The 16707-nt window shown below is 35.6% G+C and overlaps 1 protein-coding gene across 1 annotated transcript in view; it reads right to left on the reverse strand.

The window, feature by feature from the left end:
- Window positions 1–16707, reverse strand: part of LOC103257270 (probable sodium-coupled neutral amino acid transporter 6) — a 37983-nt gene that overhangs the window by 16523 nt on the left and 4753 nt on the right. Inside the window, exon 3 of the mRNA XM_008055002.2 lies at window positions 4898–4976. Coding sequence (XP_008053193.1) covers window positions 4898–4974 — 77 coding nt within the window. The 5' untranslated portion in view covers window positions 4975–4976. The remainder of the gene's footprint in view (window positions 1–4897; window positions 4977–16707) is intronic.

The following is a 16707-nucleotide window of genomic DNA, read 5'->3' on the forward strand; positions in this document are numbered from 1 at the left end:
ACATATGCCCAATGGTAACAAAGTGAAACTCATGCTAAATGGGAATGGGGGTATCAAAGTCCAATAGGGATTACTTTTTCACATCATTTGGTAGATGATCTCAAAATTTTCATTTTGTAAGAGAACAGACCCTCTACCAGGTGGCCAGCCCCCAAGTGCCATGCTGCAGTAAGAAAGAGTTTTCCTCTACATAGGTTTCAACCCCTGGCTTCTAACATGAACTTTATGATTCACTGTATGTCTTTTATACCCTAGTTTATGAAGAAGTCCTCCTCAATGTATCTTTAATAGTTACTGGTAGGTGCTGACAACTTCCTCTTTAGCAGAACAAGAGAAGGAGCAGCAGCAGAAAAAGCACCCTGATCATACTCTTCCCTCTCTACCCTAATTTATATCCATAGAAAATGCATATGCCAGAAAGCAGATCTATGCACAAGGATTTCTAGTTTTAGTGTTTGCACATGCCCCTCAGTTCCTGGTATACAGGAAGCACTAAAAGAGTATACATATTAAAAATACAAAACAATGCTCAACATGCTTACCTTCTAGTTACTTTTGAATAAGAATAAAAATAGGAACTTCAAAATATCTTTCATTGAGAAGCACCTGGCAACTACATTTCAGAAGCTGGCAAAAAGCCCAGGGTTCTATGTCTGAAATGTCTTTCCTTTGGGGACCTAATATCAGACCCAGACAGTTGCAGTGCCAGGAGAAAAAATACCCAAAGGCGGACCAAAGCAGATTCCATCTGTTAGTTCTGCTGTCCCTGGTAGACAGCAAAACTATACTGTACATTTGAAAGTCTGTTAAGAGTATAGATGCCATATTAAGTGTTCTCACCATAATAAAATAATACAAACATTTATTATAAGCCAATTTAACTCTTTAAAGGGGGGGGAATGTCTTGCAGCATGAAGGTAGAGTTGTACAAAAGGGAGCATGTTAATCCCCAGGACCAGGACTTTCTTATCTTGCATAAGAATAAAGGAACATTTTTTGAAATCCTGAACAACAGTTGCTTTACACTATTTCAGATCACGATTTATTCATGTGTATAGAAGTCATTTGACTAACCAAAACACTAAACTGTGGGTCTGAAGGTAACTTTACCTCCTCCCAGAAGTAACTCACAATTAAAGTTATGGAATGCCAGAGCTGGAAGAGACCTTAGAGATCAACTGGCTCAACAACTTCATTTTATGTCAGTAAAATCAGCAAAAGGATGAGGATGATCCTAGTGACAGTAGCAATGGAAATACTTAAGTGTAATGTATTTTTCAGACACTACCTCACTTACTTCAAAATCATGCTTTGCGCTCTTCTTTTCACAAGATTAAACTTTAAGTCTGTAATAAAATATAATTTGTCTATGCCAGGTTTGACCACTGGCTATTATTAATAATATCTCATCCTCATTAATTCATGTTAATAAAGCCAATTGTAAGTATAGTGCTTTTCTTTACCACTCATTAACAATAAGGACAACACTAAGGCATAGTAAAGTTAGTTTAGATTTCGTGTGTTTGTCATTGCCAAATGAATTGTGTTTGGCAATGGATATTTTCCAAAGAACAGAAATGATTAAACTTATAGAAAAAAAACCCACCCAGAGAAATACAAACTGGTAAAAACAAAGCTCAAAAAGTATATATCAAGTAAATTTATTTTACCAATCAATATTTTAGAAGAACGTACTAACTTTAAATTTTTTCCTAAGGGGGGAATAAAGAATTACCTAACAGAACTCCTGTTTTCCTACTGTGACCTAAATATACATTCTCTTTAAGCCAAAAGAATTAGAGTAAAAAGTTTTATACTTCCTAAAAAACGTGTTTGATCTGTGGATTTAATCCTGTATGATAAAAATGTTCCAAGTATGAAATATAGAGTATAAATCCTTAGCTGTATCACAAATGCTTTGGCATGCAGATGTTTTTTTCCATATTTTAATGGAAACCAGATTTATTTATAAGTTGCTTTATTTCATTCTCGAATGGAACAAGAGTATCATATGTTCCAAATTAGGCTCTTACTCACATCCCATATCAATTATGTAACTCAAATGTAAGACAACTTAATTGTGTCAATCATATTCCCCGACAAGATCATTAAATGTTAACAGAGAGCTTCCAACTTTTAACAGTCATAGATTTTTAAAATATAAGTTATTCTATGGAAAATATAGACATATCACGAAAATTCAGTAATTATCATTTTTGACTTCCAGTAGTAATTTTTGAAATTAGAATATTATAAACACAAAGTTTCTTTTTGATGATATCTTTGTAAAGGTTTATATTTCACAAAGGTACATCAAACTCACAGATAATCCAGGAAGTTCACCTAAAAGATCTTAATTGAAATTTATGGTTAATCTAACCTTAAAATAAAACCATATTAACATTTGTTTCTTAATTATTTTACAGCATTAAGTTTTAACAACTGATGATTTATCTGCTTTCTAATCAATTAAGATCATAAGCTATTTACTAATTTTTTTCAAACTCTGATATCCAAAATAAGTGAATATGTCTAAGTTGTTAAAAAAGATGTGCAATTATAAAACATAGAAACAGAGATGATACAAACTGATCATAGTATTTTGAAGTGTACAGTTTAAAAACCTATTTCTGACATGTAAAAATAGCATTTTTAAATCATTTTCTAATATGATTGAGATGGAAGTTCATTTAATTTTTGTTTTCAGAAAGACACAACCCAACAATGTAAACGGCAGATGATTTCAAATGAAGCCATTTTTAGAGGAAGAAAACCTGTTTCAATATCAATTCTGCCATACTACTTTAGTTATTTCTAAAATATTACATGTATTTATGTCCCTCCTTTTTCCACAAGGATATATGACAATTAAAATGTAACTAAATCACCAAATTCAGGACCAAGAGAAAGGAAAACACATGTGACCACTATTAGAATTAACACAGTTTACATAGATACATTCAAATTTGACTGGGCTTCTTGGTAGTCAGAGGAAAAAGGGAAACTCTGTTTTTAATACAGTCATTACTATCATAATTTCATAATTATCCACATTTACACTCTTGCTATTAGCTTACAAAACATGTGCATGTGTATCTTATTTGATCATCTCAACAACTTTGTTAAGAAGGCAATATCGGTACCCCTATTATAACCATGTTAAAACAAACAAACAAAAAACCACACCAAAAAAAACACAAAAAAACCTTAAGGGTCAAAGTTAAGTTTAATGGCCAAAAGAAGTTAAATTCCTGAGTTTACTGAACATGAAATGGATAGAACACATGTCTCCTTACCCTTAGTCTAGCATTCTTTATTCTATCTCACATTGCCTTGAGTTCTAGGCCCTAAATTATACAATAAATTTCTCACATAGAATTTGAGTAATAGCTGTCCTTAATATTTTTACAGCAAATACAAAAGTGAATTTGATATAGCTATTTCTTGTAGCAATTATTTATAAAACTAAGAGCACAAAACCAAAATGTAACTTGATAAAACTGTAGATAAAACAGGGCAGTTGTGAGCATCAGATGTAATCAAGAATGTAGAAACCTCATAAACTGTAAAATACTGTATAAAGGAACAATATTTTCTGATGATGCAAAATCATTAAGAATTTCTACCTATCTTTTTCAGCCACAATTTCTGGATGGTTTCCATTCAGATCTAAAGTATACCATACGTTCCGTACAAATATGTATTTGAGGTAGAATTCCATTGTAGAATTATTTAAAGGAACCAAGTTGTCAAAGCTAAAAACTAAATTTTGAACACTTTCCTTTCATTACAGAACAAATTCAATTTTTGCAGCAAAACCACCAAATATTCAAATCTAAAAGTCTGATGGGTTTTGTGTTGTACTTTGAAACTTAACTATGTAAAATAACTTGATGACAATTAAAAGGATTTTTTTTTGTCTTTTAAAATTCATTTTCTAGAAATTTCCTGTACTACATAACGAAACAAAAAGCACAGCAAATTTTGATTTTCGCCTTAAAAATAGATGAATCAAGTCTTTAGAACACAGTATTTTTTTTTCTTTTGAGTTGGAGTCTCACTCAGTTGCCCAGACTGGAGTACAGTGGCTGCTCCCGGGCACTGCAGCCTTCAACCGCTGGGCTCCAGCAAATCCTTCCGCCTCAGCCTTCCAAGTAGCTGGAACTACAGGCGCGCGCTACCACGACCGTCTAATTTTTGATTTATTGTAGAGATGAGGTCTCGCCAAGTTGCCCGGGCGGGTCTCGAACCCGCGGGCTCAGGCAATCCACTCACCTTGGCCTCCCAAAGCACTGGGATTACAGGCTGAGCTACCGAGCCCAGCAGAACACAGTATTTTTTTAACTGAAGAGAAAGAGGTACAATGTGGTTTAATAGTGTTTTTAATATTGCTTTAAAAACAGGAAATGAAACAAGTCCTTGCAAATAATAATTGCTTCTTTACCATGCTATATAGTAGGAATCTCATATAAGCATGGCTGTAACTGCTACATTCTTTATCACTATGATTTCCCAAGATGTGACAGTGGTATTATCATACATTCTCCTCCTTTGCTTAAGACCTTTACTACCAGTCCTTTCAGCCTTCCCTCATCCCCTACTCCAATCTTTGATAGCCCCAGAAATTTCTCCTTACTCTTCTCAAGAGCTATTTCAGACTTGTCTGAGCCTGTTTTACATCCCCAAGGAAGGATTCTATCTGGTGCTTCAGACGGTTCACAGAATTTTGGACATATTATGGGTAATCAATAAACATCTGCTAGTACTACTCCACTCCTGTCTAATTTGTGAGCGTCTTGAGGGCAAGGACTACATTTGTTTTACTTGTTGCTAGAGCTTAATAAATATTTATTGAATTAATATATAAATGGACACAATGTGAAATACTTTTTCTTACCTACTGTGGTCTCCATTCAAAAATTCTGAAATAGCAGCAGGAAGCTCTGTTTTAATAATTAAAAGATAGGATGACATAGCTGCAAAAAATAATTTAAAAAGTTCCCATTAGAACTCTATATTTTTTAACCATTTAAAGAATAGTCTATTCAGAAACACAGACATCCATTAGAGCTATACCAACATATGGAAGATTAATTCATAGTGTACTATCCTAAAGATATATACCAAAAATGGAGATATGCAACTATGTAGAGAAGAACTGATAAGTGCATTAAGTATCCTGCATATTTCAAGTCCAAAGCAAACGACTTAGGTAAGAGAGTATCAATTACAGATCATTTATAAATGAAGCTATGTATGAAGTTTTACAAAAACTCTCAAACACCCCAGTCTAAGGCATTAGAGGTTAGTTTAGGAACAACTGACATAGAAACAGAAGTCTAATAAGCTGGCTAATAACTTTGATTATTGCTCTTTTCTCACTAGAGAGATGCCTCTTCCCCCACTAGAGAGATGCCTCTTCCCCACAGAAGTCTTGTTCCCTCTCTTCCTTTCTCTTCCTCTCTGGTACCCAACCCTACATTATGAACACATAATAAGACAAAAACAGAATGTATAATGAAGTACATATTAAATTGTTCTAAAAAAAAAAAAAGGTTAGAAAAGAAACCATGAAGCATATTAAAGGGACAAAACGTCCACCTTTTGTTCCATTTTATTGATAGGGTTCATCCATACTATGCAAGCAGAACCTGAAACTGGCATTCTCACGTTTTATCAGACAGGAGCCAAGAAATAATTAGCCTTTATAGTACTGTAATAATGATCCTAATTTTGACGTTGCTATAAAAAAACAAACCTATAAACCTTTCATCACATACTAGGAAATGTCTTAATATGGCTACAGAACTCATTTATATGTAAATACTTGGGTTTCAAATTAAATGCTTCAAAATATAAAAACCCAGATGATTTGGAGTCACAACTTCAGTTTAACAGAGTAAGAAGCTCTTTCCTCCCAGAGACTGAGGATTTAAAAAAAGAGTCAATAATAAATGTCCATGAAGAACAAAGAGTGTACTCTGTGTGCACATTAATTTTATTATTTATTTATATTTTAGGAAACATTTCAACTTTCTCCCTAGATCTACAAAAACTAAAAACACAAAGGAATGCCAAGTCTGAATGGCAAAAATTTGGGTAAAATGTGATTAAAAGGTTCACATAGTTTAAAAAGAATGTGTAGTTCCCAATCAACATGCTTGAAAGTAGCTGAAGTTCTCCACAATTACAATGCTATAAGATCACTCAACTCCAGAGGAAAAAATATACAAACCAGTTTGTGTGTACATTTGTATGGAAATAGATAATACTATATACAGACACAAACATAAACACACATTCAATTTTTTTAGTAAAACAGCATGTACTTATGGCAAAGTAAAATTTAGAGCAGTGAAATAAATAATCACTTCTCTGTAAATATATACATACCTATTTATTGGTTTGTGACTATTTCTTTTTCCCTAGCAGAAGTATAGCTACTCACTAAAACCCATTGAGACATTTTTGCAAAATCTTTAGTTGTGGGGGTATTGCAAATGACTGTATGTGAAAATGTATTCTATATTGTTCATATTCTCATAAGGAAAAATTGCTACCAATTTGGCACAGAACAGAGGAAGATTTATATTAATCTCCTCTGCTCAATGATTTGGAGTTTTTATAATATTTTATCTATTCCAAAGAACTATACACATATGGTGCAACGATGAAAATCATGAATTGAAGTTTCTGAAACTGGTCTAGAACTACTTAAATACATCTTGAAAGAGAGAAAAAAAAAGACAAAAGTACCTTGAAAACAAGGACGGCAGACTTCCTACATAATGTCATTTATTATCTGCCCATCAGTCTTTCTTGCTTGGATTAATTCAACTAACACCACATGCATTTCTAAAGTTTCAGACATTCGTCTCTTTCAGTAATTTTCTATTATTTCTTTTGGATCTTTAGTTGTAAAAAGCTTCAATGAATGTGAGATCATATTTCTTTCTATTATACAATCTGTCATTCTTTCCAGAATTTCTATTAGCCCCTGGCTAATCGTTTGACCACTTTTATCCTCTGTTGTAAGCCTTAACTCTTTCATTTTCAAATGGAGTCCTATTTCATTAGATTTCATTCTGAAAAATCATGTATAGTTTCAGAACTATGAACTCAACAAAAGACCTCAGCATACAAGATATAAATATAATAAAACATGCAAAATACTACTTCTTTCTTAGAGAATGTTGATGGATATTTTAGAGCTACAAACCACAGAGCTTGCTATGAAGAAAAACCTCACAGATTAAGCAAGTACAACAAAGAAAGACACTAGTCACTGTGGAAATTATATTTTCTTAAGCACAGTTAAACGTTCATGTAAGTTTAACACATTATATTCTATATAATTACAGAGAAGAAATAAAAGGATTGCCAACTAAATATTAAGTCAGGAAATATATATATATATATATATGTATATATATATATATATTTTTGGAGTTGTAGTCTCACTCTGTCACCCAGGCTACAGTGCAGTGGCATGCTCACGGCCATCCCAGCGTCAACCTGCTGGGCTCCAGCGATCCTTCCGCCTCAGCCTTCCAAGTAGCTGGAACTACAGGCGCGTGCTACCATGCCCGACTAATTTTTGGATTTATTGTAGAGACAAGGTCTCACCATGTTGCCTAGGCTGGTCTTGAACCTGTGGGCTCAGGCAATCCTCTCGCCTTAGCCAGGAAATATATCCTAATTAAATTCACATAAAAAGAGCAATTGGCTCAATAAAATGAACTGGAAATGTTTTGAATATATAATATCAATAGGAGAGATGATACATGCATTGTTTTTAACCAAAAGTTTTACTGGATATCAAATAGCTGGCTGCCACACATTTTGTCTCATGGTTTCTGTTCACGGCATGAGAAACTGTTAAGTACTTATCTTAAAGACTGGTCATAAGCAAGACTCTGTAGATGATTTTTGCTGGTGTCAATACACCATACAAGACACACTACAAGCTACACCATCCTATGCTCTAAATGAACAGCTATAACAGGGACGTCCACAAGAGCCATGCTCACAGGTAAGTGGTTCTGGCCTCCCACCACCAAAGCCAATTCTAGTGCTAGAAGTTAGACCTTGATGACAGATGTTCAGCCATTATAAATCACTTAGTTTCATCACATTAACCTAATAGATATTCTTTCTCCTTCATTTTAAACACAACTAATAGAACTCATTTAATATAAATTTTTGTCGGAAGGAAATAAAAAATCTGTCAATCTAATAAAAACACAGGTTGAAAGCATTTTTAAAAAAACATATAGTTTCAAGACCTGCCTGGGCTAAAAGTAAGACCTTGTCTTTATGAAAAATGAAAAGGTTAGACAGTGTGGTGGTATGCGCCTGTAGTCCCAGCTACTTGGGAGACTGACACAGGAGGATCGCTTAAGCTCAGGAGTTGGAGGATGCAGTGAGCCATGATTGTACCACTGCCCTCCAGACTGGGCAAGGATCTCCAGAATGAGATCCTGACTAAATAAATAAATAAATAAATGTGGAGAAGCAACTGTTATATTAAGAGATGAAGAAAATGGGGTAAAATTAGATTAGATAATAATAGAAGAAAATATTACTAGTGGTTGATCTAATCATAAGGAGAAACACATGAGTTGGCATAAGGGGGTTAGGAGAAGAAATGTTAGAAACAGAAAACGGAAAAGAAGAGCCATGAGAACTGCTAACATCTTTGCTTTTGAGATGCCTTTTATATGTGTGGCAGCACTCTAAGTAATATGTAAGCCATTTCCTCATTTAATTTTCACACCAACCTGTGAGGTAGATATTATTTATTTCACAGAAAAAACTGAGGCAAGAAGATGTAACTTGTCCAAGTTAGTGATAGTGAAAACAGTCAGTCTGGCTTAAGAAACTTGCTTTATTCACTAGCATGCTATGGGAAAGTGCAGGAGCAAAGTGAAAAAATATCAACCAAAGCAAAGAAAAATGAGGAAAAATGAGGAAATTTTCTACTTAAGAAAGATGAGTTCTACTAAGGGACCACTCTCCAGAATTATTCTTTTGCTTTTAAAATCAGCATTTAAACCAACTTGCTTCTGAATGCTGACTTTAAAAGTTGGCTCCAAAGGAAATAAAGACTCTCTGTAACACAGAACATTAGTCAGAAGCTATAACAACACTTATAATTTTCATTTCACCTTGGGATATAATTTGAATGTATTCCATTTCAGTTTTGTAGCTGGTATGGTAGAGTCCAAGATTCACGGAGTTTCATGTTAAGACTCCACTGCATCTACTACTATGACTCTACTGCATTTACAGCTATAACTGTAGTTCTGAAGAGACAATTTCCTATTCTCACATAGTTGAAATATTAACACTCCACTGAAATCTAAAAAAATAAAAACCAAACGCATGCCTCTGCCCCCAAATCCTGTATTCTTATAGACTATTTTTCTCAGAATTCTGAAAATGCTTCTCAATTTGTCATTAGTTAAGCATAAGACCATTTTTTTTTTTTTTTAAAGACAAAGCCTTAATTGGAGTTTGGGCATAAGAAATCAGTTTACAAAGATAATTATCCTTTTTGTCAAACACTTAAAATATATGTATAAAGACAGGATTACTTGCAGCTATTTTAAAAACAGAATTAGGTTTACAGCACTTGGGAGAAGTTCAGCAACTCTTAAAGGATTACTCAGTCAGCCTTAAACAAACAGATGTACCTTGAGAGGAAATATTGTTTGCCTTTCTTAGAGAGATTCCATTTTATTTCAAACATGTTTTTAGCCATAGAGAGTTACTAGTTTACTCTATTCAATAAGTCTTATTATTGAATAATTAGTAAGTCATTAATCTGGTGGTCCCACAAATGTCTAAATGCCACTGAAATTCTATCCCCACTCTAACAGTTCACATAGCTTTTTTTAAAGGGGCGTTTATTAAAAACTTGAAAACAATGTCACACATAAATGGAAATCAAAATATAAGGGAAAACGTTCCCCCATAACCCTAAAAAAAGTCTTTGTTTTACCATTTATCAAGATCTTAGAGTTTAATAAAAAGTGAGTAGACCTACTATTCTAAAGTGTTATGACTAAATTTTAATAGAAACCATTACTAAGAAAAACATTATTTTCAAAACTTTTTTGAAATGGCACATTACCAGTAAGTGTTATCAAATAAGGTACTTGTGAAAAAGAATCTTAGCCGGGCTCGGTGGCTCAGCCTGTAATCCCGCGCTTTGGGAGGCTGAGGTGAGTGGATTGCCTGAGCCCACGGGTTCGAGACCCGCCTGGGCAACTTAGCGAGACCTCATCTCTACAATAAAATAAAATAAAAAATCAGCCAGGCGTGGTAGCGTATGCCTGTAGTTCCAGCTACTTGGAAGGCTGAGGCGGAAAGATCACCGGAGCCCAGGGGGTCGAGGCTGCGATGGCTGGGAGCGGCCACTGCACTCCAGTCTGGGCGACAGAGTGAGACTCCAACTCAAAAAAAAAAAAAAGAAAAAAAGAAAAGAAAAGAAAGAAAAAGACTCTCTTTCCATATTTCCTTTACCTCTCCTATTCTGTGGCAGTGCTTTCTAGAATTTCTGGAAAATAGTGCTCAAAAAAGCTGCAGCTACTACGGATAAGATGACCAGCAGATGGCATTGTAACAGCACACCAAATTCCAGTTTTCTAAGAGACAATACAAACTAGTTTATCTGAGACTCAGTACTTCACTACTCTACCTATAAATGAATGGATATAGGAAGACAGTAAATCCAACAGTCTAAGACAGTTTCTAACTTATCTAACATTAAATTGTGAATGTCAAATACTGAGAATTTGAGATATTTTATCGTTCTCAACTGAAAGTGATCTTACTTATACCTATCTATTTATGAGATTTAGAAACTACATTACCTTAGTACATAGAGGGTTAATGAGTTTTTCTTCATATCTAGGTCCCCAAACTGAGATGTCAACGAGGGCTACTAGAGGGCCGTGAGAGTGCTCATGGCTGTAATCCCAGTGCTTTGGGAGGGAGTGGTGGTGTGGGGTGCTGCTTGAGGCCAGGAGTTCAGGACCATCCTGGGCAGCACACTGAGCCCTCATAGTCCTTAAAAAAAAAAAAAAATTAGCTGTGCACAGTGGCACACGCCTGCTATCTTAGCTACTTGGGTGGCTGAGGCAAGAGGATCACTTGAGCTCAGGAGTTTGAGGTTACAGTGAATTATGATAGTGTCATTGAACTCCAGCCTGGGCAACAGAGCGAGACCCTGTCTCTAAGAAAAATAATAATAATAAAAAATAAAGGCTGCTTCAGTTAGGTTTGTTGATTCTGTGCCAGACTGAAAAATGTGGGCCATTCTAGCAATTTAAGGAGGTTTCAGTAAGACTACTAATGTTTAGAATTCTCCTTTCACAATATGAAGTAATGATTAAATTTTTGATCACCTCCAAAGAACTGGGGCTTTGAAGAACTAAAGAAAGAGCATGCTATTTGTAGTGGGCCTTCGTGTTTATAAGAGCAAAAGAGGAACTTAACATACCCCTAGGAACTCCTGATCTTCCCATGTTTTGAACCGGGCAAGATATGAAACCAGAAATAACACCAATTGACTGCACTTTTATCATGTTCCTGTAAGAGTTAATAGGACTTTCTTTGGCTTGACCAAGAAGATGAGTTGGAGTATGCTGTTTGATTTCTAGTGATACTCTAGCCTACTGAATGGTCTATAAAAAGCATGTAAAACTAACTACTTATCTAATTTTTAGGGGGAAAAAAATCACATAATGCAACATAATAAGAGGAACTAGGTAAAAACTACCCATATTTATTTTCTACTACAGTTCTTTTACTAGTTAGTCTACCAAATTCAAACTCTCTTGTCTCTAAAAGCATTAAATGTTAAAACTTTCAGATACCTTTTCTGACTTTGGATCCCAGCAGCAACGACTCTCAACAAATGCTACTAATTCCAAAGGAAGTGGCAGCAGAGGGTTGCCTCTGGTGCTGGCCTATTTCAGGCCCCTTATTCCTTAGTGTTGGAAGGAGATCAGTAATTGCTTTGAAGCAGTAATATACTATACTGCTCTCTATTTTCCAAAGGCAAAGGTTTCTGTAAACTTAAAATAAGAATGATAAGTTTAGTGAGTAGTATTTCTTTTCTATTATAAAATTTACAGATTATTAGAAGACAACAGATTTTCCCAATCAATTTGTTAGACCACATTAGGGCCATGTATCTAATACCTGGCCCTTGATTGATGCTGGGGGTTGGGGGGAAAGATTTTCTGTGAAGTTCCAATAGTAGATGCTTTCTTAAAGAAACTATATGTTCATTTATATATTCTGTGGGCTTCTTTTCTTGGTCAATCAACTCTCTTTTTTTCCTCCTAAAAAAGTACTAAGTCAGACCACTAGCTTTTCCCTCTCTCCCTTCTGCTATTCCTTTCTTTCTTCCTATAATAAATATTACTTACTGAATGTCTACTATGTGCTAGGTACTAGAGACATAAATGAATGAGCAAATTCCTTTGATTTATGGAATACAAATATGTAGGAAATAAACTGGGTCTTTGCCAAAATACCCAGGGAACACATATTGATTGAGCACAATTCATGATCATTTTGCTTTTAAAGTCACTTCACTTCCATTTTTTATTGGTTCATCAGGGGAATTGTATCCCAAGAAAATTGAGAAATGTTTAAATGGTACAAAGAATAAAAGAGGCAAGCATTAATCTAACATATGATTACCTAACCTGAAAGCAATAGATTTTTAAAACATTTCAATATACTTCTAATCTATTTTACATAATAAGACCTAAATCTCCCTAATACTTTGAACTTTTAAATTCTTATATGATTCTAAATTCAAAATCATTCTATGGGCTTTCAACTTTCCTTTTATCATTAATATAAAACAGTCTCTTGAGGCAAAATCTTAGGCTTTTAAGGCATTTTAATAATTCTCTCATTTAACAAATATTGTTTATTGAGTTCTTACCAGAAACAAGGTAAAGTTAGGAAAACAAGGTAAAGTTTAGGAGTTCTAAAAAAACCACAACATTTAATCTTTTCACAGTTTTTCAAGCATTTACTATATTACAGCAGGAAGAATAAAGGCTGACAACATGAGGTCTGAATCCAGGCCTCATTATCAGGTAAAAGTGAGCAAGTTACTTATCCCCTCTGCACACTGATCTTTTCTCTGTAAAATGAGGATGATATCATCCACCTTGAAGACATGTTATAATTCAAATGTCTAGTAGAATATGTGACCTAAATGGAATCTATTGAATTATCTTTCAGTTCTAAACAACCACTGCAAAAACTCACACTATTTATACTAATAATAAGCACCCTATCTTAAACAATGCTACTTGAACTACATTATATTCACATAGGCACTTAAGATGTATAAAAATTCAATCTGATGCTATACTTCATATAATCTTATATCAAATGCATTTCCAATTAATAAAAAAGTAAAAATCCATTTTGAGTAACATTAAATAAGTCATATGTACAGCATATTAAATAGCTTCCCAAATAAGTATGCTGTTTCTTCTCAAGTGAGTTCCACAGACTCAATATATCAATAAAGGAGCTACTTTTTGAGGCTAGAGTTCCTAAATTGTAACCACTGAGACCTCTGAAGGGATAGTCCCAAGAACTGAGGTTCCCCTTGACTAAGTGTCAAAGAATAGCACCTACAAAGGCGTTTAGGGCAATATTTATTTATTTGTTAAAGGTACCTAAGAAAGGGCAAAATCATCTTTTGAACCAAGAATACCCCTCATTGAACTTTCCTGTATTAAAATATGTTAATGCCCTGAAATAATTAATGTGCCTCCCAAAGAGCTAAATTTGAATTTCAATTTGGGGGTAAGAAGGGACCCTTGGCTCCTTGATTCCCATTCTATATCCAATAATCTAACAAGGAGGAAACTAAAGCCAAGGGAGTGAGCAGGAGATTTTCATAAGATATGGCTAACCCATGGCAGAGACTAGAGGGGACAGGATTCAAAGTACCAGACTTCCAACCCAGTGTACTGCTCTCAAGAGCAAGTTTCTAATTCTGTTATAATAAAGAAATGATTTATGCATATCTAGTTAAGAAAAAAAATATCTGAAGACGTGTACTCAGTTATTACTCACTGGGTTCTTAATAAATACACTTTTAACTATGTGAAGAAAATCATGAGATATTCTAATAACGAAATAAGCATTATCAGTTTTTCTGAATTTAAGAAATATTAAAAACTGCTGTGATTGCTTCTAAACCTTTTTTTAAAGTTCTAAAATAAGCAAGCAAGTAAGCAAGCCGACAGACTTAGAGTTGGATGAACTCATGATTTATCCACCGCCACATCCAAGGAATCTTTTCTAGAATATTCTAGCAATTGGCCAACCAGCTTTGTTTAATGTTTCAGGGATAAGGAGCATTTTCAAAAGGGTGCAAACCAACCTCATTACCATACAATCTAGTTACAAGGGCATTCCAAATGAGAAAACCCAACCCAGCTTCTCTGTAGACTTCTATCCATTAGAAACAACTTTTCCTCTGGATAAATATTGAATTAGTCTAGTTTCTTTTTTGTATTTCATGCTTAGCTGTTCAAATATTTGAAGCTAGTCAATCTAGCATTCGTCTTTTCTCTTCTTTTTCTTTTTCTTTTTTTTTTTTTTTGAGTTGGAGTCTCACTCTGTCGCCCAGACAGGAGTACAGTGGCACATTCCCGGCCACCGCAGCCTCGACCTGCTGGGCTCCTGCGATCCATCCGCCTCAGCCTCCTGAGTAGCCGGAACTACAGGCGCACGCTACCACGCCCGGCTAATTTTTGATTTATTGTAGAGATGAGGTCTCGCCAAGTTGCCCAGGCGGGTCTCGAACCGCGGGGTCAGGCAATCTACTCACCTAGGACTCCCAAGGCGCGGAATTACAGGCTGAGCCACCGAGCCCGGCTTCTTTTCTCTTCTTAACAAATAAATCTAGAATATTAAAAGTACTTTGGGGGGTGCTCAGTGGCTCAGCCTGTAATCCCAACACTTTGGGAGGCCAAGGCGAGTGGATTGCCTGAGCCCGTGTGTTTGAGACCAGTCAGGGCAGCTTGGAGAGCCCTCGTCAGTAAAAATAAAAAATTAGCTGGGCATGATAGCGTGTGCCTGTAGTTCCGGCTACTTGGAAGGCTGAGGCGGAAGGATCAGCAAAGCCCAGCAGGTTGACGCTGGGATGGCTGTGATTGTGCCACTGCACTCCAGCCTGGAGGACAGAAGAGACTCTAACTCAAAAAAAAAAAAAAAAAAAAAAAAAGGACTTGGAAACAGATCAGACAAATCATTTCAGTATCACTGAGCTCAACAAAGGTTTATCAAATCCTAGGTATTTTGCTAGATGCTGGGAGTTCCAAGAGAAATGAGACATAATCCTTGACCTAAAGGAGCTTACAATATGGTGAAAGAGAGAAGCATATAGAGAGGTAACTTAAATCTAATGTCAGTAAAGTGCTAAAATAGAGTCATCTCCAAGTACAGTTACAAACAAGATTAGACAACAAGGAAGGAATCAAGATGAAAGATCAGAAAATACAACAGTGAGTGCTATGCCAGCGTCACAAATCTGGATTCAAATTCCTGAACTGAACATTCTATATAAACTTTTTTCTTTTTTTTTGAGCTGGAGTCTCACTCTGTTTCCCAAACTGGAGTGCAGTGGCGTGCTCATGGCCACCACAGCATCAACCTGCTGGGCTCAGGCGATCCTTTTGCCTCGACCTTCCAAGTAGCTGGAACCCCTGACACATGCCACTATGCCCAGCTCATTTTTGTTGTTATAGAGATGAGGTCTCGCCAAGTTGCCCAGGCTGATCTCAAATCCCTGAGCTCGGGCAATCCCCTTGCCTCGGCCTCGCAAAGTGCTAGAATTACAGGCATGAGCCACTGCACCTGGCCTTCTACATAAACTATTAAACAATGGTTCAATTTAAACAAAATGTGATAGTTCTTAGAACCTATATAGAGAGGATAATGAGGGACTGAAAATATCAAAATACCTATACACTCATATTCAGAAACATCATTAGCATACAGTTAAGTAATACATATTTGCTAAATAAAATAAATTATTCTAAAACAGATCTTAAAATCAGTCACATTATATAAATTCATAAGAGACTGGTTTTCCTGACTTTTGCTTTGAAGTGTAAAGTAGAAAAAATTATTTGGTATGGCATCCAAGAGAGCATTCTTCTTATTCGATAACATATTTTTTTAAAATGAAAATTCAGAGAATTAAAACATGAATATTCAGGATTCCAAAACAATGGCAAGCACAATTCATTGATGGGATGTTTATTTTTCTGTGACCAAGAAATTCATTAAAGATGGAATTCAGGAATAATACTTGAAGTGATATAGCTCCTATCGCTTGAGTATAAGAGTTGAACTTTAAAACTTTCATCTTTATTTCAAACTACTACATGTAAAAAATAAGATTAAAAGTTTTCTGACGCTGGGCTCGGTGGCTCAGCCTGTAATCCCGCGCCTTGGGAGGCTGAGGTGAGTGGATTGCCTGAGCCTGCAGGTTTGAGACCCGCCTGGGCAAGTTGGTGAGACCTCATCCCTACAATAAATCAAAAAATTAGCTGGGCATGGTAGTGCGTGCCTGTAATTCCAGCTACTTGTAAGGCTGAGGCGGAAGGATTGCTGGAGTCCAGCAGGTCAAGGCTGCGGTGGCCGGGAGCG

This window comes from Carlito syrichta, unplaced genomic scaffold, assembly GCF_000164805.1.
Source record: "Carlito syrichta isolate Samal-C Ts95f unplaced genomic scaffold, Tarsius_syrichta-2.0.1 Scaffold301628, whole genome shotgun sequence".
NCBI lineage: Eukaryota > Metazoa > Chordata > Mammalia > Primates > Tarsiidae > Carlito > Carlito syrichta.